We start from the raw sequence: 24,847 nt of genomic DNA on the forward strand, positions 1-24,847 counted from the left end.
ACTGAGCAAACCAGGGGAAGCAAGCCAGTAAGCGACATCCCTCCATGGCCTCTGCATCAGCTCCTGCTTCCTGACCTGCTTGAGCTCCAGTCCTGACTTCCTTCGGTGATAAACAGCTATGTTGAAGTGTAAGCTGAATAAACCCTTTCCTCCCCAACTTGCTTCTTGGTCATGATGTTTGTGCAGGAATAGAAACCCTGACTAGGACAGTTACCTCACTCAAGATGAAATTCTCAAGTTCCATCTATTAGCCTGCAAAATTCACAATGTCTTCGTTTTTAATAACTGAATAGTATCCCACTGTGTAAATGTACCACACTTTATGTACGCTTTAGTTGAGGGACATCTAGGTTGTTTCCATTTTCTGGCTATTATGAATAAAGCTGCTATGAACATAGTTGAGCAAGTATCCCTATGATATAGTGTGGGCATCTTTTGGGTATATGCCCCAGGAGTGGTATAGAAATACAGGAATGAGCAAAGAGACTGAGGGAATGGCCAAGCAATAACTGGTCCAACTAGAAACCCATCCCATGGGCAAGCACCAATCCCTGACACTATTAATGATACTGTTATGCTTTCAGACAGGAGTCTAGCATGACTGTCCTCTGAGAGGCTCCACCTACCAACTGACTCAGACAGATGCAGAGATCCACATCCAAACAATGGATAGAGCTTGAGTCAACTAACCTGGACCCTTGGGGCTCTCAGAGACTGAACTACCAACCAAAGAGCACACACAGGCTGGACCTAGGCGCCCAGCACATAAGTAGCAGATGTGGAGCTTGGTCTTCAGATAGGTCCCAAACAACTAGACTGGGGGCTATCCCAAAAGCAGCTGCCTTTCTGTGAGATATGTTCTTCTAGCTGGGCTGCCTTATCTGGCCTCAGTGGAAAAGAATGTGCCTAATCTTGAAGAAACATGATGTGCCAGAGTGGGGGAATACCTAGAGGGTGGAAGGCTTTCAACCTCTCAGAGGAGAAGGGAAGGGAAGGATAGGGTGAGGGAGTGACCAGGAGGTGGGGCAGCAATAGGGATGTAAAATAAATTTTAAAAGAGAGAAAAAAGATAAAAAAGAAAAACAAGCACACACATGCATACCAAGAGAAGCTCAGCCTAACAAAAGAATGCACAGGGGTCAATATTGACCTTGCACAGTCCCATCTATTCTTCCTTCTTGCATGTCACTCTCCAGTTTCAAATTTTCTGTCTGCTTTATGCATCAAGCAAGACAATAAAGACTTCTAGAATAAATGACTCAGAGAGTAAAAAATATTTGTTGCACAAGTCCAATGACCTTCCTTTGATTCCCAGGAACCCACAATGTAAAAAGCTGGTTATATAATGTCGTGTATCTATAATCCTGGTACTCTTACAGAGAGATGGAAGGCAAAGAGGAGAATCCACTAGCAGCTTATGGGCCAGCTAGCCTAGAGTGCGAAGTACAGAAGAAATGAGATTTTGCCTCAAACAGGAGGAAGAAGAGAACCAACTCCTTGAATGTTGTCTTACATGTTGACCCCTTACATGTATGTTATGCCACACACAAACCCATGACACATGATCAAACATAAAATATTCATTCAAGGATTTCCCAAATTCAAGTGAACAGTTAAAATGATGTGTAAAGGCCTGCTCACACATTCCTTCAACCCAGCTAGTCAACAGTAAAACCAAAGAAAGATTCCCTAGATCTTTGGCTTAGCAGAAATAAAATTATCATATAACACTCACACGGTAAAATGCTAAAGACAGTCCTTGCTCACATCTAGAAGATTTAAAATGCTTGCTTTACTCTGTGCTAAGCTTTTACTCCCATTTGGGTCTGAATCCAGATGATTTCATTCCTGCTGTTATTGAATGCCTACAAACACAGCATTATCCCTGAGTGATGATAAAGACAAGAGAGGCTTTGCCTTCAGCCTGTAGCCTTCCTTAGGCATGTCATCAAGGAAGCCAAAACTGAGTTGTTGCTAACAACAATTTCCAGCTACAGAAAACTAAGCAAAAGAGCATCAGCAGTTGTCATAAGACCCTGGACTGGAATCTCTGTCACTTACCAAAATGTTTTGGGCTTGGGGGGGTATTTTTTTGTTTTTTGGGTTTGGGGTGAAGATTGTCAGCTTGATTGAGTTTTGTTGTTGTTTGTTTTGGGTGATTTGTTTTGGTTTGGTTTGTTTTGGTTTGATTTGGTTTGGTTTTTCAAGACAAGTAGCCCTGACTGTTCTAGAACTCTATCTGTAGACCAGGCTGGCCTTGAACTAACAAATCCAGTTGCTTCTGCCTCCTGAGTGCTGGGATTAAAGATGTGGGTCACTTGCCAAGATAAAGCAGTGTCTAGTCCAACCAAGAAGAGTGAGGCAGACACTTGCTAGGAGCCTCAAGAATGTTCTGTAGTACCATTCATATTACTTGCTTATTCTCTTGTGGGTGACAAGAGCCCCCACACAACTTGAAAAGCAAGTGATACCATTTTATCTGAATCTTTGGGATGTCTTCAAGTCCACATGGAAAGGTTTCTATTGCTTTTGTCTCCATAAAATTCCCGCATTTTATGGAAAAATATTTACTTATTGCTTTCTTTAACCAGATGAAGGACTGTGTATTTTTTAAATTTCTAAGAAGACATATTATTAGGATAATGTAGTACAGAACAACCAAATCTTGTTTTTATTTAACTTTCCCTTCGATGGTCCACTAAAGGAAATACAAGAACCATGCATTCACCTTTCTTAGAGTGCAGGTGGCAGTTAAATTAGTAGCAGATTTTATCTTGTTTCTATTATAAGCATAGCCCCTCCTATCTCTAACTCTGTCCTCAGGGATAATTTTCATTTTCATGTATAATGCCTGCTCTTCAAATTATATTAGGAGAGACCCACAGTTTAATTACTATCAGTGAAGGATGAAGACATGGCTCAGTGATTAAGATCACTGGCTGCTCTTCTTGAAGATTCTGTTTCGATGATTCTCAACACCCATTTAGCAGCTCAAATCTGCCTTTAACTCCAGCCCCAAGGGATCTAACACCTTCTTCTGGCCTACACAGACGTACATCCAAGCAAAACACCAAGAAGATATACATAAAATAAATGTTTTGTAAATAAATGAATAAATAAATAAATAACATGTTTTAAATTTTAATAAAAAATATTATAAGTGCCCACAGTAAATTTGAACTAACAAACTCTCAAGACTGGAAGATTGAAATGAGCCCCAGAGATCACCAAGTATGACCTGTATGTACATTTATAGACCTGAGATAAGTTTGGCTCAGAGAACTGAAGCTGTAGGCCTATGGCCATACAACATGCTGGTAGCACATTCTCCCTTATTCAAATTTTCACAGAGCCATCAATAATACTTTCAGTGGGAATTGAAATATATTAGCTGAGTATATTTAACAGGAAAAAAAATACCAAGTTACCTCAAAAAGAAAAACAGTGGGTGTCTAGGGCCCACTTATGTCAAGTTATTAAACCCCTACATCCTTGAGCTTGCCAGATACCACCATTCCCACTGCCAGTAGATTGTGGTCCTAAGATGAAAGTATCTATTAATGAACAGTGGTTTCCAATAAAACCACAGCCTGAATATCTGGGGACAGAGGCTCTGGCTTTAGTCTTTATAATGATTAATTTCTACTGTCAACCTGACTGGATTAAAAAATGCCATGTGAGGGCTCAAGAGATAGCTAAATTGTTCAGTGGCTAAAGTATTTGCTTGAAGCTGGGTGTGGCACATATCATTAATCCCAGAGGCAAGCACATCTGGATTACATAGTGAGTTCCAGGACAACCAGGGCTGTATTGGAAAACCATGGCACCTTTAATCCCAGCACTCAGGAAGCAGAGGCAGGAGGATCTCTGAGTTTGAGGCCATTATGGTCTACATAGTAAGTCCCAGGACAACCAGGACTACACAGATAACCTTTGTCTGAAAAACAAAACACTTGCTATTCTTACAGATCTGAGTTTGATTACCAGCACCCATATTAAGTGGTTTACAACCACCTGTAACTCCAACTCCTGGGAATCCAATGACCTCTTCAGCCTATGCAGGTACCCATACATATTCACACACACACACACTCAAACCTTTAAGAGAAATGGCCTGGGTATTAATGACACACCTTTGGATTGTCTGTGAGAGCATTTCCAAAGAGGATTAGCTGAAGGAGGTATATGGGAGAACTACCTTGAATATTTCATGAGTTGGGGTCCCAGGCTGAATAAAATGGGGGAAGAAAGCAGACAAATAAGTGCCAGCATGTAGACTGTTCTAAAGCTGTTCATATTTTAATGTTAATTCTACTTCCCCAAGAAGGGCTGACTAGTCACAAACTCATGAGGTGACTTCATCTGAACCTTCCCATTTTAATTATAAAAATAAAGGAGAGCCAGTGGATGGGGTAAGGGAGGTGGAGAGAGAGGTCAGAGGATGAGAGACAGATGGAAGAAAAACTCCAAGATGAAGATCCATAAGAATGAGCTAGATCCAGGTGGGCTTCATTGGCATTAAATAGCTATGAACATTTAAGGATTTTATAGGTCTAATATCTCATATAGAAGGGCAGTTTGAATCTTTGTTTACTTGATGTAATCTTGTTATATAGTGTGTTTGTGGATTGAGAATTGTATACATAAACCTGTATGAAATGCTACTGGGCATTAGAGTGGTGTTTGTGTTGGAATTTGGGATAAAGAAACACCCCGGGACAGAGGCAATAAACAGGCAGAGTAAAACCGCCAAAGGAAGGGAGTCGTGAGGACAAAGAGAGATCATGGGGGTTGGACAGAGCGACAGAGGTGCCCAAGGCTCTGAACTAGAAGTGGGCCCATGGAGTTAGACCTCAGGGCCAATGAAGAGATAAGATATTTTATTCTTTAATATTTACTGCAACACCAGCATCCTGCTCTCTGCTTCCTGGTCCATGAAGATGTAAAGAGTCCCAGCCACACAATTTTACCACTACAATCTCTGCAGCAAACATGATATGTGTCTGCTCTTAGGAGGTACCCTCAGCAAAGGGCAGAGTACCACCTGTCATGTGTCAAAAGAACAGAATTGAACCTAACAGTTGATGCTGTGCCTGGTATAACTGGCTTTCACAGGCAGAACTGGAATATTTTTAGTACCTAGTAAAGCCAAAGGATGGATAGATACTGTCTTAGTCAGTGTTTCTATTCCTGCACAAGCATCATGACCAAAAAGCAAGTTGGGGAGCTTGTGTCAAGTAAACACAAAACCAGCCAGTACAGATACGTGTATACATGTATGTGTGCATGTGTGTGCATGTAAGTTTTTAAGGTCCCAGTTCCAGCCCTCAGGAAACTTTTGAAATTTTCTGGGTAAAACATTATGGGTCTGTTGTTGTTGTTGCTTTGTTTTGTTTTGTTTTTTTAATCCAGGATCTCACAAAGAGATGTTCTGCTGAAAGTGTAGTTTCTATCACACAGGAGATATAAGTATACAGCAGGCACCAGCTGCCCTCTTAATGCACAGCAGAGTCTTGCTATAGGACCAGTCTGGAACAGGCTACAGGAGGGTCTCAGGTAATATTCTGGTTCTTTGGTAGTAGCTTCCAAGCCTGGCTTCTCACTGAACCTGCTCTCCCATTTCCACTCCATGGTGTTAGGGATCAAACATAGGTGCCTGGCTTCTCCAATAGCTTCTAACATAATACATCATAAGCAAGACCTGTGTAAAGGGTTCAACTATGTTCCCGAAAGATTCATGTGTTAGAGTCATAACTCCTAGAACATTAGACTATATTCTTATTTGGAAACTGCACCTTTAGAGAAACCAACAAGTCCCAATGAGATCTTCAGGATAAACTATGATTTATAAAAGGGGGAAACCTGGACACAAGACCACACACAAATAGGGAGGACATAAGTGTGTCATATGAAGAAGATGGCCATCTATAAGCAAAGGAAAGAAACCTGTAGCTTTTTAGTACTTTCCAATCAAGGGTGGCCCACCTGTACTTGATATTGGACTTCTGGCCTCTATAGCTAGCTGAGCAGAAATATATGTTCTAAGTTGCCTGCTTATGCACATTGTCAGAGAAGCTCTAGAGGGACCAGCTCAACCCAGGAATTGGTTAGGTGACAAATGCTGTACTTTAAGACCCTGGCTAAGATTGCTTCTGTCTTGTCATTGGCATCTCAACGGCTGCATTGTACCTCAGATACCTCTCCAGGGAAGGAAGGTACTAGTTGCAGTGCTGGGCTCCATCTTGCATTCAGTGATGACATTATGTCCATAGCACATCCATGCCCTTTCTCCACATACTCACTCTGCTGAGTGACAGAGTGCTAACTCACAATGTTATGTTCCTGGGAAGAGAATGGCACTCCTACCAACAGCTATAGAAATGAGAAGCAATGAAGTTTATGGGCCAGCTAGGCTAGAATACACAGTGCAGTAAAAACAAGAGGCCTCAAAAACAAGGTAGGAAAAGATTATCCTCTTAACAGAACGTGCTGTAATAAGCACTCTGTCTTTCTCCCTCTCCTTCTCCCTCCTTCCTCTCCTCCCCACCCCCTCACACACAAATAAAATGAAATAACAAAAGCTGTGAATCTGTTTTCCAAGCTTGCATTTCCTGTCTGTTTACATACTCAAAGTAATGGACAAGTAGTCTTTTAACTCAACCTTGACTTCTTCTCTAATCCAGGCTTTGAATACTGTGAGAAAAGATGGCTGATTAAACACAGGCGAAATATATTAAATCCCAATGATCTCAAAAAATGTCACATCACATATCATTTTCCTGTCTCATAAGAAAATGTTTTTCAAACAACCCTCAGGTCACTTAACTGTATTACAGGAATTGCAAAAGCTCTTCCCACAGGGAAGGAAGATTCCCATGGAGGCAGGGGGATAAAGATAAATCTTTAAAGTACAGAAAGATACAATAGGTAATCTATTCCTATACTGCTGGTGCTTTAAATTTGGAAAATCCAAAGTAGGGAGTTAGATACAAAATTAGTGAAAGGCATGTCTTTAGAACTGGATAACCCCTAAGGGTCTGTTAGAATATACCCAGTCCTTCATTGAAACATTCAGATTCTGAAGATAATGTTTCCTAATTTTTTCATGAGAAATTGTAAAAAACAGAATGAGAAGTTTCTGTAACATGCTGTTGACTGAAAAAAAAAAAACTGCAGAACAGTGTGAATGGGAGGAACCATTTGCATGAAATAATATCTCTATATTCTTACTCATGTGTCTATGTACAAGCCTGGGAACATGGCCACCTAAAAGCTGCCTTTGGGGAAGGGGTCTGGAAGATAACTTTACCCATAAAGTATTTGCCTTGCAAATAAGAGGACTGGCATTCAATCCCTAGATTCTATCTTTTAAAAAGCCAGTAAAGGCCAGGCATGATTGAATTTGCCTTTAATCCTAGCACTGAGGACCCAGAGGCCAGCCTGTTCTACACAGAAGTTCCAGGATGGAACAGCAAGAGTCACATAGAAAGACCCTGGACGGATGGATGGATGGATGGATGGATGGATGGATGGATGGATGGATGGATGGATGGATGGATGGGTAGGTGGACAGATGGACAGACAGACAGACAGTAAGTAAGTAACAGTGGCACACACTAGCAATCCCAGGGCTTGGGAGTCAGAGACAGGAGGATCACCATGTTTCTGGCCAGCCAGCCTACTTAATGAGTTCCAAACTAGTTTGAGACCCTGTTTAAAAAACCAAGGTGGATGGTCCCTAAAGAACGACACTCAAGGTTGACCTCTTACTTACATATACACTCATACAAGACAAATACACACATATAAACATTTTTTAAATAAAATAAAAGCTACCTAGTATCACCTCTGAGTGGCTTGTAAGATGGGACTGGCAGCAGAGATCACAGGAGGCATTATAATTCCTCATCAATGTTTTCCCTCACTTAAATTTTCATGAGAAAGCAAGTACTGTCTAAAACCTTAAGAGTGAGTTGGAATGGCTCCTATTGCACAATGAGTCCCAACTGTACAGTCCATTCAGTGTTTAATGCCCCATGTAGGGCAGCAATGACGTCCTGAACAGCTAGCCAGGTGGCTGAGGACGGCAGCCGTGACAATGCTGAAAGAGAATCTGACATGGAGGCACAGGCTCTGAACTAACTGTGTGTTCTGGCATAAATAATTTATCTCTTGAGCCTCAGAACATTATCTGTAAGGATGGAAAAGAGTAAACCACACAATTCATGAAACAGGAAAGATAAACCAAAAAAAAAAAAAAAAAAAACAGTCAAAAAGGACTTGGTAATTTTGTTTGTTTGTTGTTTTTTCAAGACAGGTTTTCTCTGTGTAGCCCTGGCTATCCTAGAACTTGCTATGTAGACCAGATGGACCTCTATTCAGAGATCTGACTGCCTACCCACCACTCCAAGTGCTAGGATTAACTCTGCCCCAGCTGGGCTTAGTAATTTTTAAATAATAGTATCTTCATTACTTTTCTCATTGCTGTTAAAATACCTAACAAATGCAATCTTTGGGGCTTAGAGTTTGTTACTGTTTGCTTGTTTGTTAAGAAAGTCTTACATATTCCAGGTTGGTCTCAAATTTGAGGATCTTATAATAGTCCAAATTAGTCTTGCTGTGTAACTAAAAATGACTAATTCTAATTGAGTTTCTAATCCTTTTGCCTTTACCTCCTCAACTGGGGACTTTAAGGTGTATCACTACATCTAATTTTACCTGGTACTAAGGATTAAACCCAGAGCACTGTGTATGTAAGGATTCATTTTGGCTCATAGTTCAGTAATACGTCTTGGGAGTAAGTTATGGTAGCAGGACCATAATGCAGCTGATAACAGTGCACTGCAGTCGGGCAACCGAGAGAGGAATGCTGATACTCAGCTCACTTTTCCCAGCCAATGACATAGTACCATTCACAGTGGGCAGGTCTTCCCACCTCAATTAATCTAACTTAGAAACCTCCTTACAGACATTACTAGCAATTTGTCTCCTAGATGATTCTACATCCTATCAAGCTGACACTAAACATCAGCCATCACAGGCTGCATTAGAAAGAAAAGACCTGGGCTCTGGAAATGTCTCCATGGATAAAGGCATTCACTGGTCACCAAAAAGCCTGACAACTTAAGTTTGATTTCCAGAACCCACATATTAGGAGAGTACTCAATTAAGTTAGTTGTCCTCTGGCTTCCACATGGTACACATGCACATCAATAATAATAATAATAATAATAATAATAACAACAACAACAACAATATAAATGTCTGTGTTGACTTCTTAGAAAGGATATGCCTACTGTCTGCTGTCATCCTCCCTCAAGGGCTATAATGATGCCTAGTACACAGAACTCTGCTTCCTCCTGCTTCTCTATTCTAGGAAGGCACTTAGTGCACAGTGGCCCATCCAGAGCAGCCAAGGTCTACTTAATGGGGAAGAACTTGACCCAGCCTGAGCCCTTCCTGGCAATCATTTCTGAATTTTTTTCTTTCTTTCCATCCCAAATACTGCCCCCACCTGGTTCCCCCTCGAAGAGTTTCTCCTCCATCCTCCCTCTGCCTATGAGAGGACACACACACACTGGTATCTCCCCACCCTGGTGCATCAATTAAACACACCTTCTCCCACTGAGGCCAGACAAGGCAGCCCAGTTGGGCCTGTTGGGGAAGAGATACCACAGTCAGGCTACAGCTTTAGGGAGAGCTTCTTCTGTTCCAGTTATTGGAGGTCCCACATGGAGACTGAGATGCACGTCTGCTGTATATTTGCCTTTATACTCCCAAAGACCCAAAGAGGTTAAATAAGAAGGAAGGCCCAAATGAGGATGCTTAAATTCCACTTAGAAGGGGAAAACAAAATAGTCATGGGAGACAGAGGGAGGGAGGAATCTAGGTGAGAAAGGGGAGGAGGAAGGGTAAGAGGAAGCAGGATCAGGTATGAAGGGGAGGCAGGAGAGCCAGAAGGATGAATGGAAATATGCAGCTGCTGGGGTGGGAGGTGGGGAAAAATCTCTAGAAAGTCCCAGAGACCTGAGATGGGTGAGGCTCCCAGAACTCAATGTGGGTGACCTTAGCTAAAATGCCCAAAAGTGGGGGGATATAAAACCTGAAGAGACCACCTCAAATAGTCAGACAGGAGCCCCAGTGGATGGGGACACCAACTCACCTACAAAACTTGCCACCCAAAATTGCTTCTGTCTAAAAGAAATTCAGGGACAAAAATGGAACAGAGATTGAAGGAATGGCTGACTAATGATAGGACAATTTTGAGACCCATCCAATAGGCAGGCATCAATCCCTCACACTATTAATGTTGCTATGTTGTGCTTGCATAACATAGCAGTCCTCTGAGATGCTCTATCAACAGCTGACTGAGACAGATGCAGATACCCACAGACAAACATTGAACAGAGGTCAGGGATTTCTATGGAAAAGTTAGGGGAAGGACTGAGGGCCTTCAAAGAGATGGCAACCCCACAGGAAGACCAACAGTGTCAACTAACCTGAACCCAAGAGCTTCCAGAGACTGAGCCAACAACCAAATACCATACAGGGGCTGGTCCCAGGCCCCCGGTACTTATGTAGCAGAGGGCTGTCATGTCTGGCCTCAGTGGGAGAAGATGGAACAAATCCTACAGAAAGTTGATGCACCGGGGTGGGGATATACCCAGAAAAGCTCTCAGAAATTGAACCAACTACCAAAGAACACACACATCCTGAAATGTTTTTAAACTAACAACAAAAAAAAAAAAAAAAAAGAGTAAGAATGCCAAACAAGCAACAGTATTCTGACAATTATTGAATAGTAACCCAACAGCTGTGCTTCAACAATATCCAAAGATTCATGTACTCACACTCCCCTTAGTAACATATTCAGCCACCTGAGGATATCCAGCTTCTCCTTCCTGAACTGACATTTTGCTACCTTTTAAGCTTTGGGGGGGTGCTTGTTTGTTTTTTATTTGTTTAGTTGGTTTGGTTTTTGGTTTGGTTTGGTTTGGTTTGGTTTGGGTTTTCCATTTGTTTGTTCAAGACAGGTTCTCTCTGGTTGTCCTACAACATTGTAGACCAGGCTGGCATCAAACTTAAAGAGATCCGAGTGCCTCTGCATCCCAAATCTTGGGATTAAAGATGTGTGCTACAAAGTCCAGCTTTGTTTTGTGTTTGTTTCTTTCTTTCTTTCTTTGTTTACTAATTGGATACTACTGATGGGAAAACATCTGGAGCAAGTATCTAGGGCCAGTGCACTCCATCCCAAGCAATGGTTAGTGGTTTGGGGAATGAGTATGTGGTGAAATAACTGGTGGTTACTAATTATTATATATCACAGGGTTTGGCATCATCCATAAAACTTCATCATGCTGGCCTCCTCCTCTTCAGAGAGATTACAGAATTGACTGTTTAGAACGTTTGCCTCTGAGTTAGCATAGACTTTCCTTGTCTTAATTGGATCCAGCCTCCCAGCCCATGAGTAGAAAGGCATCCTTCAAATACCAGGTCCCTGCCATCCTATGTCTAGAAAAATCACTGCCTAACTTCTATTTTCTTTCCTTTTCTGCTCAGTCTCAATTCTTCAGTGGCATGAAAAACATGTGACAAACACATCCTAGGCTATCTTTGATCTGGCCAAAAGAGGGATGGGGTTAGCAAGAAACATCTTCAAGGAACACAGCCTCAGAACTAGGGAAAACTATTTGCCTTAAACATTTGCTTGAATGCAAATATTTATTTCTGGGAAAACAACGAAAACAAACCACTTCCAACTCAGGGGGAAGAGTGAGTTTGCCAAACATTTTTCACAGTTAAGACAAACATTTGAAAAACATTTTCCCATTGGTCCTCTACCCTTATGTAATCTTTCTTTGCCGTGCTGAAACATTCCCTAATTTATCTTCTACTGTGCTATGACTTGGAATCATTTGTGTGTGTGTGTGTGTGTGTGTGTGTGTGTGTGTGTGTGTGTGTGTGTGTGTGTGTCTGCGCCTGTAGATCAAGTCAATCTCAAATTCCATCCACACTGTTTTTTGTTGTTTTGAAAACAGGGTCTCAATATGTAGCGTACCCCTGGCTGGCTGGGAAGGAACTCTTTATGTGGAACAGGCTGGCCACAACGTATAAAGATCCAACTGCCTATGCCTCTCAAATGCTGAGATTAAAGGTGTGTGCCACCATGCCTCATCTATCAATCTTTTTTTTTTTTTTTTTGGACAGGGACTCCTGTCCTGGAACTCGTCAGTTAAATTCATCAGTCTGACCAGTAAGCCAAGACCTAATCAGTGAACACAAGTCTATTCAGCCAGCTTTTCACCATTTTCACATGGATTTCTAGAAGTCCAGTCCTCATCTCATACAGCAAGCTATTTCCACCATCTACTTTCTTTAGGGTCTCTACTCTCCAGTTCTCCTTCCCACAACAGAGACACAGCACCATAACTTATCCTGGAAATTCTTTTGAACACCAATGATACTGCAAGCACAACCTCCTCTGATACCATCATCCCCTACACACACACAAGATGGGCATCCATCCACAACACTCAAGCTATGAGATAAGAAGGACACTGAGGTGAACTATATCAATGAAGCTAGCATTCCAATTCTTAAGTTCACTTCACTCCCCACCATTCCTAGAGCTCGGTTCCCTCTCATAGATGTTGTTTGCATGACCCAATGTACTTGATCTAGGCATATTAATGACAACATGAGGACAAAGCAGAACATATCTCAGCATCAGCTCTTGAAGCTGCTTTTCCTGGCCCCTTGTTGAACCTTCTTCAGCCTGTTTCTACTTCAAAAGAGCTGCCAAGATTCAACCAAGATGGAATTTCATATGATGTTTCATAACACTGTATCAACTATGTAGGCCAATTACATTGGCCAGGCTCCCTCTGTCCCCTACATAAGTAATCCCTCACCTTTCCCCTGCCTGAGATAGATAAATTCAGAACTACACCTCAATACTAATAAAGGCAAAGCATGGCCTCCTGCCCCTTATTATTAAGCAGCGACATCATACTGCTTCTGGCTAGGATTTTAAGTTGATCCCCAGGACGGCAACAAATAATACATGCAGAGAGAGGAAAAGAGGGAAAGGGGGAGGGGGGAAGAGGTAGGGGAGGGAGGGAGAGAAAGAGATTGACAGGACTCTGGATTCATAAAGTTAATGCTGAAGAATTCAAGGGGATTAACCCTGCAATAACTTTGCTGGGGGAAAGGCCACTTCATGCTCCAACTTCAGGAAGGAGAGGGTGTACCCACCTCCTCTTTAGCTTCTACTTCTGTATTATAGAAAACTGCAGGAACCTGAACATGTGTCTAAGATGTCACCCTCAGGCAGAGTCCACAGTCAAGCATGATCTAAGAAGTAGGAAAGGTATGCTGGGGAGAGTTAGAACAGTGTAGGCCCATATCAGCTAGCCTGCCCACTGCCCACTTCCCAGTTCTGCCAAGGACATGTTGCTGCCAATGATGAAGCTCTCTTATCACTGCACCCAGATGCCATGTTCTTTAGAGACAAATCTTTAGTACCCCACTGGAAGAAATACCACAGGGCTAACTTTGTGAGGTGGTTTGAATAGGTATGGCCCCATAGATTCATGTGTTTGAATCCTGGCCGATAGGATGTGGCACTATTAGGAGGTGTGGCCTTGTTGAAGTATGTGCGACCTTGCTGGAGGAAGTGTGTCACTGTGGGGGTAAGCTTTAAGGTCTCCTATGCTCAAGCTATGCCCAGTGTGGCATAAGCCTCCTTCTGTTGCCTGACAATCAAGATGTAGAACTCTTGGCTCCTCTGGCACCATGTTTACCTGCATACTGCCATGCTTCCCACCATGATGATAATAAACTAAACCTCCAAAACTGTAAGCAAGCCCCAATTAAATGTTTTCCTTTATAAGAGTTGCCATGGTCATGGTGTATCTTCACAGCAACAGAACCCAGACACCTTGATAATCTAAAGTGTTATTAGGCAGAACATAGGCAGAGGGAAAACATAGGTAGAATCAAAAACATAGATGGACACATTTTCATGTGTATATGAGCATGTACATATATGTACATAGCCCACTCACTATTCAACCACAAAGATTACCCCCAGCAAGGGGATGAAATTATACTTTTGTTTATGTGCACATATGTTTTCAAATGCCTGTGCATGTGTGTGCTTGTGTATATGGAGGTCAGAACAGCCTTGGGTGTCATCCCCAAAACAATATTCACCTCCTTTGAAATAGAGTCTCTCTTACCAATTAGGGTAGGTAGCAAGCCCCAGGGTTTTTACCTGTCCTTACCTCCCCAGCTCTGACATTAGACGTGCATGTCTGTATACCTGACATTTTTACATGTGTTCTGGGGATTGAACTCCAGTACTCATGCATGTAAAAGAAGCTCTTTACTAACAGAATCATCTCCCTAACCTTCAGTTATACTTTTCAACTACAAGGATTTCTCCATTAGCCATTCAACACCTAAAAGGAAACTCAACCCAGGTTATCTCAAATTGGCACTTAACTGACATCAAAGTGTAGATGGGAAGTTATGGTTTCTATTCGTCCCTTTTAACAAGAAGGCTGACAGATCCACTTTGTCACCATAATAACCTGTGGATATTTACATAAAAAAAATACCTTGAGCAGTCAAGATGACTTAGCCAGTAAAGCCACTTGAGACCAAGCCTATCAACCTCATTTTAATCACTGGGGCCCACACAATGAAAGGAAAGAACTAATTCCTATAGGTTGTCCTCCAACTTCCACACATGTACCCTGGTACATACACACAACAAAGAAAGTATAATTTTTTTAATGTCTTAAAGCAGTGAAGCCAAGCTTGAGCTCTTTAAAAAAACAAAAACAAAGCAAACAGAAACATACCACCCTAAGAAGGCAGTGGTAGTACTCTTCTTTAATCCCAGCCCTCCAAAGGCAGAGGCAGGTGGATCTCTAAGTTGGAGCTGAGTTTCAGAACAGCCAGGGCTACACAGAGAAACCAACCAACCAAACAAACAAACAAAAATATTAGTCTCCTTTTTTGCTCACATTTCACAGAAGAAAAGAAAGAATTCTATAGGAACATGGTGGGTCCTACTTGGAGTTGTTGCAAAGTCCACAGCTCAAGTGAGTTTGAGCTAGTAACATCCTTTCTTGTTTCTTGATTTCCCAAAACATCAAGCTAGGAGTGACCTCTCTTCTGGAAACACAGGCAGACAGAAATCAGGTTTCTACCACTTAATCTGGTTGGAATGTTCTTATATGTTTATCTCCATTTGCTTTCTGGGTTTTTTTTTTTTTAGTTGTTTATTTATTGTTTTTTTTTGTTTTGTTTTGTTTTGTTTTTGCTTTTCCAGACAGGGTTTCTCTGTGTAACCCTGGCTGTCCTGGAACCGACTTTGTAGACCATGCTTGTCTTGGAACTCTGAGATCTGCCTGCCTCTGCCTCCAAAGTGCAAGGATTAAAGACATACACAACTACTACCTAGCTTCCTTTTGCTCTCTGAACAGACCCTGTAAGCTGTCCTTAGAGGTTCACTTCATCCTTGCCTTTAAAAAAAAAAAAAAAAATTAGTCTTCCACAGATTACAAGTTCCTAGAGCCACAGAGAGCCCAATCAAAAGTGACCTGATTTATGAGTGTCTGTCAAGAGGATGTTCCCAGTTAACTCTGGCACCATTTCAAATAGAGTTCCTGGCTTCAGACAAGAAAAAAAAAAATAACTAATTGCCTTACTGTTTCAAATGCTTTCCTTCCTTTGCAAGTATACCTCATCTGAGTTATTGTTTAAAAGGTTTCAAATCTTACAAGAAATGGTCTTTAGGAAAAAATCACTGGGACGTAGTTACAAGCAGTCTGATTTTGACATCTTTATCTTCTATCTACTCTCAGACCAGTCTGTTGGGAAGATGTGGAAACACTTCAACTTGCTTTGCCCGTTTACACCCTCATTTTACAACATTTCTTTGAAGTCTATGTAAGCTTCTTTTTTTTTCTTGTCTTTGAGTGGTGATCTAAGAATGGCCCCATGGGCTCATATATTTGGATATATGGTCCCTAGTTGATGGACTGCTTAGGAAAGATTAGAAGATGTAGCCTTCAAAAAGATTATGTCCCTGATCACACATATAGAAGTTTCAAAAGCCCACAGCCAAGTCCAGGCTCTCTGCCTTCTGCTTGTGGATAAAATGTAAGCTCTTGCGAGGCATTCTGAGTAACACACACCTTTAATCTCAGCATTTAGGAGGCAGAAGCAGGCATATCTCTGTAAGTATGAGGACAGCCTCGTCTACTACATAGTGAGTTCCAGGACAACCAGAGAGTCTGTCACAAAAAATAAAATAAAATAAAAAGGAAGCTCTTAGCTACTGCTTCTGAGCCATGTTTGCCCACTATGATGTCAATGACTTGCCCTCTGAAACTGTAAGCAAGCCCACAATTAAATGCTTTCTCTTATAAACTGCTTTGGTCACAGTGTCAATTCACAGCAATAGAACAGTAACCAAGACACCTTACAAAACATAATTTCTCCTTCTTGGAAAAAAATTACTTTTCAACATATATTCACACTAGAAATTTCAAGAAAGAACATGGAGCCAGGCATGGTATGGTAGTACATATCTGTAAGCCCAACACTTGGGAAGCTGAGGGAAAAAAATGATCATGAGTTTAAGGTTTGCCCGACCTACATAGTAAGATGGTATCACGTATTGAGAATAATTTTTGAAAACTAAAGGAACATGGGGTTCTTTATATGTTTATACCATATTCTTCATTCAAATTAGAAAAAAAAACAGATGTTCAATTTAGGTAAATTTCTCACAATAAATAAAGGGAGGTAGGGGAATATGGTGGCTCACCACTACCACTATCTCCATTCCTGAATTAGGTAAACTTAGTCAATTCCATGTTCTACATATCTACCTGGAGCTGCCCAGCCCACCCTCTCCTTTGTCTCCCTTTCAGTACCATATCAAAACATATAATCCAGTCCCAACAGTGGAGAAAGGAGCATCTTTTCAATCCTGAACTGCAACCAGGTGTTCCGAAAGACTTTGTCAGTTCCCAACCAAAGGGTTTTCCTATTTGTTTTTTGATGGTTTCCATCTGAAAGAGCTGATTTTGTTTGGTTGGTTTGGTTTGTTGCCTGCTTGTTCAAGGCAAGCTTTCTTGTTTAGCCCCGAAACTCTCTATGTAAACCAATACTGGAAATAAAGGCGTGCACCATACCAACCCTGATGAAAAAGCACCACACCCTAGAAAATCAGCAGTTTGCTTCCAGATTCAAGCCCATCTCTCATAAATAGATTTAGATTCTTTAGGGGGTTTTTTGTTTTGTTTTGTTTTTTTGTTTTTTAAGACAGAATCTCACTCTGTAGTGTAGGCTAGTCTCCAATTCATGGCAATTCTTACAGACATAAGCCTCGCCTGGTACAAGTATAATTTTAAATTATTTTTGAATTACATATTCATTCTTTAGGCCATTGTCCAAAGTCTAGATACAGCAAAGTCCATAGAGCTGAAGAATTGATGCCTAATCAGCCTCAACTTTTTGTGGAAAAGAAAACATCCAGCCCTGTTCATATCTAAATTTCTAGTTTAAAGAGACTAAAAAGGGTTGAGGCGTATCTCAGTGGTAGAATATATGCCTAACAAGCATAAGACCCTGAGTTCAATCCCAGGCACCAACTAAAATAAGTAAATAAAAGTAAACCATGTGCTCAAATTGTTTTTGTTTTGTTTTGTTTGAGACAGGGTCTCACTCTGTGCCTAGCCTGAAACTCACTACATAGACCAAGCTGGCATAAAACTCAGACATATGCCTGACTCTGCCTCCAGAGTGCAAAGATTTAAGGAATGCACTACCACACCTGACCCAATTGTCTCTTTTAGTTCACCTCTAAATGTATTTACCCAGGGCTGATATCTAAAATATCACTTCTGCTAAGAATCCTTCAAAAATCCATTGATGAATGAATGTACTCACCAGTTACTCTTGTACAGGTTCAGAAAATTCAAGAACATTTTTTAATAAAAATAGGTGGAGGATTCAACCAGGAAGAGGTTTTGGGGTTGTTTGTTTGTTTTAAGTAGCATGGTTTATACAGATAAAATGTGTCCTCTGGTGTCTGAATGATAGTTAAATAAACAATATTATCTTCACTTTCTAAAAATAAATATCAACGACAGCACTTTTTTATAAGGAATGTCTAGATGTTATAACCAGGTATAGTAGCTTACACCTGAAATTTCAGCACTTCTGAGACTAAGGCAAGACGATATGCTGCCAGTCTGAAGCCAGCCTGGGCTACACAGAAAATTCCAGACAAATGTGCTTAAAAAAAAGAAAGAAAGAAAGAAAGAAAGAAAGAAAGAAAGAAAGAAAGAAAGAAAGAAAGAAAGAAAGAAAAGTCTAGGTATTATGATGTTTTATCTTGAATCACATATTCGTTGGCAGCAAATATTAACATTAAATATTGCCCTCAGGCCTAGATGGTTTCCTAAGAATGTTGACAGTCCCCAGGCATGGGTTGAGAGCTGAACAGTGCTTATTTGGAAAAAGCAAATGTGGTCGTGTGTAGGGCATTTTTGAAACCCACTTGGGCTTTCTTAAAGCCTGCAGTGCAGGCCCAAAGGCCATCATTTAGCAAGCCACTACAAGAGCTCTGGCTTTTAAAGACATCACTTAAGCAAGGATTGGTTTGGGTACTGAAAGATCAGGATCTTTTAGAGTTTAGAATCTGACAAGCAGCATCTAAGCTACTGAAAGATGAGAGTCTTGTGGGCTTTTATCTGATGCTTATAAAAACAGGCAGCTAGATAAAGCACAATCATCATCTGAAAATCTTCTGTTGGAAAGCCAGGCCTTCTGAATGTTGCTTTTGGTTTCTCTATCTCTATGTTGTAGATATTGAAAAGGAAGCTACATGAAGAGGCAGTTTCATTAAACAGCTTAACAGCATTGTGTTTAATAGGACAGGCTGCTTTCACACATACCAGCTGCCAGAAAGAAAGCAATCACTCTTCTGACTCCTTAAGTTGAAGAGAGAAGCTCTAGCTCTGTTTCTCCTCTAAGCTGTTGTGGACTACAAGCTTCAGAAATATCCAATTTTCTGACAACTTAGTCCAACCATGTTACAGCTCCAGCATCAGAAACTAAGGACTCAAGGGTAAAGTAGGCTTCTAATCTACCATGGAATGCCAAACCTATCAAAGGCAAAGCCTACTTCTCCCAGCTCTAGAAACTGGCTCCTTTCCTCCTCTAGCCTCCCTGGCCTCTCCCAGGCCCCAATTTCACCTTCTCCCAGGTCCCTAATCTTGATCATCAGACAGATACAGGCAAAAAGTCACAGCCTTATCTAAGAAAATTTTCTTGTACAGTCCGGTTTTCAGAAATTGTGGCAAATAGCAGAGTCATTTTGTTCCAATGCTTCCTAGCCTCAAAAGCAAGGACATAGATCCAGTTCTCCTGAGATCTTTATAATCAGACAGCGCTATAACTGCTAGCCTGTGAAAAAAAGAAAGATAATTTCTTTTAAATGTTCCTCTAACCAGTACTGCTCCATAACAATACAACAAATCTACACTGTAAGAGAGAAAAGGGAAAGAAGGAAAGAAGAAAGGAAAAAAGAAAATCTTTTACTGCAAATTAAACCAAAAAGAAATATACAAAAGGCATTCTGCAAAGACTTTCACTCACTACCAATATTTCAACAAGAGCTTGCCTGACAATTTTCTGAGATTCTGAAATGTAAATAGATAGAAGACTCGGGTCTTGGTCCCTTTTCATTAAATGCTTACTCACTTAGCTCATTTCATAATTGGCATGAATTTTGTCTCAACTTATTTCTTTGTTCCTTAACTATTTCTTAGGAAAGCTTAATTCCTAAGAGAGATCAAAACCAACTTGATGTTTTCTCATACAATCAAGACAAATAAACATGTCACACAATACAATTCAGTAGGTTTAGCATTTTGAAATTAGATTACCATATTTTGTTATTTATAAACAACTGAAAAGTTGGCTTAGTGGTGGTTAAAAGCACTGGCTGCTCTTCCAGAAGTCCTGAGTACAATTCCCAGCAACCATGTAGTTGTTCACAACCATCTGTAATGGGATCTGATGCTCTCTTCTATGTGCAGGCATACAGGCAAATAGAGTATTCATATACCTCAAAAGAGACAAACCAATAAATAACTCTCAAAACAGCTATCACAAAGGTAGAACTCAGAGGCAGGCAGATCTCTGTGAGGCCAGCCTGATCTACATAGTCAATGATGCACAGTGATATTGTCTGAAAAAAAAAATTTAAAAAGAGAGAAAAAGAGAAGGAGGAAGAACAAGAAAAAAGAAAACAAACAAATTCATTTGTTTCTTTGTTTTCTGGGTAGGTGGGTGGGTGGGTTGGTTGGTTGGTTGGTTGGTTGAGACAATATCTCACTAGGCATATCCCTGACTAGCCTAGAATCCTCCAAGAGAGACCTCAAACTCAAGAGACCACTAGATACCTCTTGTGTTCTGGGATTAAAGATGTTCATTACTACATGTACCCAGCTTTTCACTCTCACTTTTTTTTAAAGATTTTGTTTATTTTATGTATATGAGTACACTGCAGCTGTCTTCAGACACACCAGAAGAGGGCATCAGATCTCATTACAGATGGTTGTGAGCCACCATGTGGTTGCTGGGAATTGAACTCAAGACCTCTGGAAGAGCAGTCAGTGCTCTTAACCACTAAGTCATCCCTCCAGCCCCACTCTCACTTTTAATAAACTTTCACTAAGCAAAAGAAATCTGGGCACAGACCTGTAAATCCTGGCACCTGGCAAGTGGAGGCAAGAGTACCAAAAATTCAAGGCCAGCCTGGTTGGGAGTTTAAGATCAGGGTAGGCAGCATAGACCTTCTCTCAAAGGGGGCAGGGAGCTGGAAAGGTACTCACTAATATAGAGAAGTCACAAAGTATATCTGTCTTTCTTTAAGGTTTGTACTCTTTGGAACAAATATTGACTTTTACTTGAAAGCCACATTTAAAATTGTTTACAATGTATTTTGGGAAGAGAACTTGCTTAAATTTCACATCCACCAATTATATTTCTCATCTGTAACCATTCAAAAGAAAATTCAAAGTGTTTTAAAACATTTTAGACAACTTGATGCTTTGGGGTTTGCTTGTTTTCCATGTACTGTAGTATGTTTATATTAGTTACTTCACTAACCTGGCTGGAATTTTTCTTTCTTTTCTATATTTTTTAATAGTATCTCATATTAAACTTGGACATGAACTTCAAGACAGGGTTACTGATCTTGAATTTAGGATCCTCCTGTTTCTATCTCCCAAGCTGGTGCACCCACACCCAGTTTAATTCCTTGACAGGGATCAAACCCAAGGGTTTTGGTGCCTGCTAGACAAACACTTTTAAATCCCAGCCTTTGTTTTCTTTTATCTTTCTCTTCCTCCTTTTCTCAATCCCCACCATCTCCCTCCCCCTTTTTCCTTTTCCTTCCTTTCTATTACATGAATAGAAAAATAGTGCTAAGGAACAAATCAAGGCCTTTTGAATGTTAGGCAAGAACTCTACCTCTTGAAACATTCATTTCTGAATATCTAAATAATATGAGCATTTGGAGAATTGCTAAAATTTAGTATGATGACTTTAAGTAGAATACTTTAAAAAAAACATGTGTTTATTTCTGACTCTTCCATGTTAATTGGGATAAGTTCAAAGCTTTAATAAAGTCCCAGCCTCTTTTGAATAGAATTACTTAAAATTGTAGACTCTCTTTAGACATAAAAGGGGAAAAGTTAAATACAAGTTTTAAAATGAAGCTTCCATGCACATGATTAATTTATCGCTCACATGTCAATCTCTCTGTTTCCTTGCAGGCAAAGCCCTCTCATCTGGAAGGCATTCTTAAAAGCTGTTTCTCACCAGGAGATGTCTATTGAACTCTCACAGGAAAACTAAAAGACTTTAAAAGGAAAAAAACAAAGGGCACATTCTTGAGTACTTCTAATCACAGTAATTTGGCCCCAATGGGAGTCCATCATTCCACTTCTACTTCTACTCCACAGCTCTCCTCTCTAAGGCTCCAGAAAACCCTATATACTCACCTGACAAACAAATATACCAGCAGTAAATTCATTTCAGCAGAAACAGTGGGAATAATAACTAGAGATGGGGGAAACTTTCCAACTCAAAGTGAAGCATACCCTAAGAAGTCAGTGCAAGGGAAGAATAAGTAAATGTATAGCATAGCACAGAGAATCCTAGGGAGCTGACTCCCTGGGTAACAAGAGAAATCAGTGGAACATGCAAAAGCCTCCAGGGCCAGAGGGTCCCATAGACTCATACCCAGAGATTCCTCAAGAAATAATTTAGAATTAATAGACAATTTGCCCAACCTGGAGACCTGAGATGTAACATGTGTCCCACCACTAGGTGGCAAGCTGCAACGCTTGCAGGCAGAAACTTTCTTCTTCACCTCCAAACACTGCCCCCAGCCCAGTGGAGAACTTCCACCCTAAATCTAATTCTACTTCACAGGTTAGTAGAGGTGAGAGTCCCACCTCTAAAAAGGTTAAGTGGAAGGGCATAGAGGAGGGAGACCTAAATATCTGAAACTCTACCCTGTTTTCAGAGCATTGCCTTCTTTGGGGACTTCCCAAACAAGCCTTCCTGTTTGAGGATAACAAGTGATCTGAAAGTACCATGATGAGTTGCTGAAATCTAGCACAAGGTGTGTTGTATACCAGCACACACCATGTACTGAGCCACAAGGTGATAATGGAATGGGCTGGATAAACACAGGCTGTTTTATTGCTGGCCAGAAACTCTTCCTTCATTCATCAAAGTGGCTGAATGAAAATATTATGAAATAGGGATGGCATTTTCCCGGGCTACTTGCAGAGAATCCTTCTAAAGGGAAAAACGTTATTCTGTCTGCCCTGGATATTAAACACAGCCTTCTCCCAGGAAAGGAAAGGAAAACAACAACAACAAAACAAAAAAACAACAAACCCTCCTCCTTCTTATAGAATGGTTGCATACCAGAATCCAAATCTTGGCAAATAAGATGTTACATAAATTCCAAATTTTCCTAAATATGTATATTTCTGTTCATGCAACACAAACCTTTTAGAACGTCTTGACCCCTCACACACTTTTTCAACTCAAGAATCAAAAGTTAAAATGCTTGGTACTGGGTATTACTAAGGATCTTACCCATTCCTGACAGCTAAACTCAGGAAAGTTGGTGAGATGCATACAAAACACATCTAAACAGCAGCACACTTGACTATAACTAAGGCTTATCTACCTCGGGGTTGAAGTTGGGGTGGTTAATAACTACAATACGTCCTAAAATTTTTAATTATTTTCTCAGTGACTTGTAAAGCCACCCTTTCATTATTCTACAAACTGGCTAATTCCTCAACATCTTACTTTGCCTTTAAAAGGTTTCCTTCCACACAACGACGGGATTTCCCTAAGAAATTTTCCCAGAGGATGATTTCCACCAATAGTCTTTATCAACTCAGCCTGAGCAAGCAAAGACTTGGTTTTTGCTAATTCCAATCCGACACCACACACACACACACACACACACACACACACACACACACGAGAAAAGAGAGTTTTTTTTTTTTTTTTTTCCACACTCCGAAAACCATCCCGGGCCAACTGAAAAGGCTGTTTTATATGCACGTTTTCTAGCCTCTATCTCCTAAGAGAATTCTTTTCCAACTGCCCTTTGAACAGCTGCGGAGACCACTCGATTTCTAAGGTTTAGCTGAAAACTAGAGAATATTTTAGCATCTTAACTCGTCCCTGCAACTGTTTTTGCCCCAATCCTAATCTTCTGAGACCAAAGGCAAGAGCTTCTCAGTATGTGCAGACAGATCTCCGAGCTGTACCACTCGCACCAACTCACTGCGAGCATCCTGCACGCCCGCTTGTCACCCGACACCCGCGCCCCGGCCCGCTGCGAACGTGCCTTGCACGCACCGGACCACCAACCACCGGAGCTTACCTTCCCGGGCTTTCAGCAAGACCGTGTTGGCCACGATGTTTTCCAGCTCCATTGACAGTCGGCAGTCAGCGAGGGAGCCGGCCGGCGGGGCTGTCAGCGTCTGGGGTGATGCCGCTGCCGCTGCCGCTGCCGCTGCTCGAGCTGCCGCCGCTGCTGCCAAACCCCAGAGCAAGCAGCCTGAATTGCTACCGCATTATTCTTTCTACAAGCCCGCGGAGTTTCCCCCTCTGCACCGAAGAGCCGCCGCCGCCGCTTCTTCCTCCCTCTGTGTCCCCCCTCCCCCCTCCCTCAACACTTTTCCCCCCCACCCCCCACCCTCCGCGCGCCTCTGTCACTCCATTCTCCTCCCCTCCGGCTCCCTCGGATGCTTTAATGCTTCGGATGCTTCAGCCTCCCCTCGTTCCCCTCCCGGGGGTGTGGTACTACAGGCTCTAGCTGTCGCACCGCGCAGGCGCCTGCCCAGAGGCAACTCCCACCGCGCGCTCTGGACGCGGGGAATGCTGGTAATTGTAGTCCGGCGTCTGGCGGGGCGGGGGTTGTACTGCACCGGGACCTTGGAGTAAGACTGCTGCCGGTATGGCTCTGAGCCCAGGCGGCCCAGTCTCTCCGGAGAGTCAAGAACGACTCAGCCAAGGCCGAACCCCCACCCCCCGCCCCTGGAGCGGAGAGTCCCTTTCCTGTCCCGCCAAGATCCGAGAAAGCGGAAAGCACAACCCAAGACGGCAGGACGCTGCTGTGGGAAGCCCAGGTGTGAGCTGAGACCCGAGCGAAGGCGCGCCCCTGGGATTCCGAGAGGTCCGCCGTCTGACGCTCACACGCGCCAGGTCGCTGACA

General features: G+C 41.7%; 1 protein-coding gene across 1 annotated transcript in view; it reads right to left on the minus strand.

Moving 5' to 3' along the window:
* The window catches only part of GRK5 (G protein-coupled receptor kinase 5), a 197,357-nt gene extending 173,125 nt beyond the window's left edge, over positions 1-24,232 (minus strand). The window contains exon 1 of the mRNA XM_080913217.1: positions 24,014-24,232. Within this exon, the coding sequence (XP_080769343.1) occupies positions 24,014-24,065 (52 nt within the window). The 5' untranslated portion in view covers positions 24,066-24,232. The remainder of the gene's footprint in view (positions 1-24,013) is intronic.
* Positions 24,233-24,847: the final 615 nt, after the last annotated feature.

The sequence above is a fragment of the Micromys minutus genome, assembly GCF_963924665.1.
Source record: "Micromys minutus genome assembly, chromosome: 2".
Lineage (NCBI taxonomy): Eukaryota > Metazoa > Chordata > Mammalia > Rodentia > Muridae > Micromys > Micromys minutus.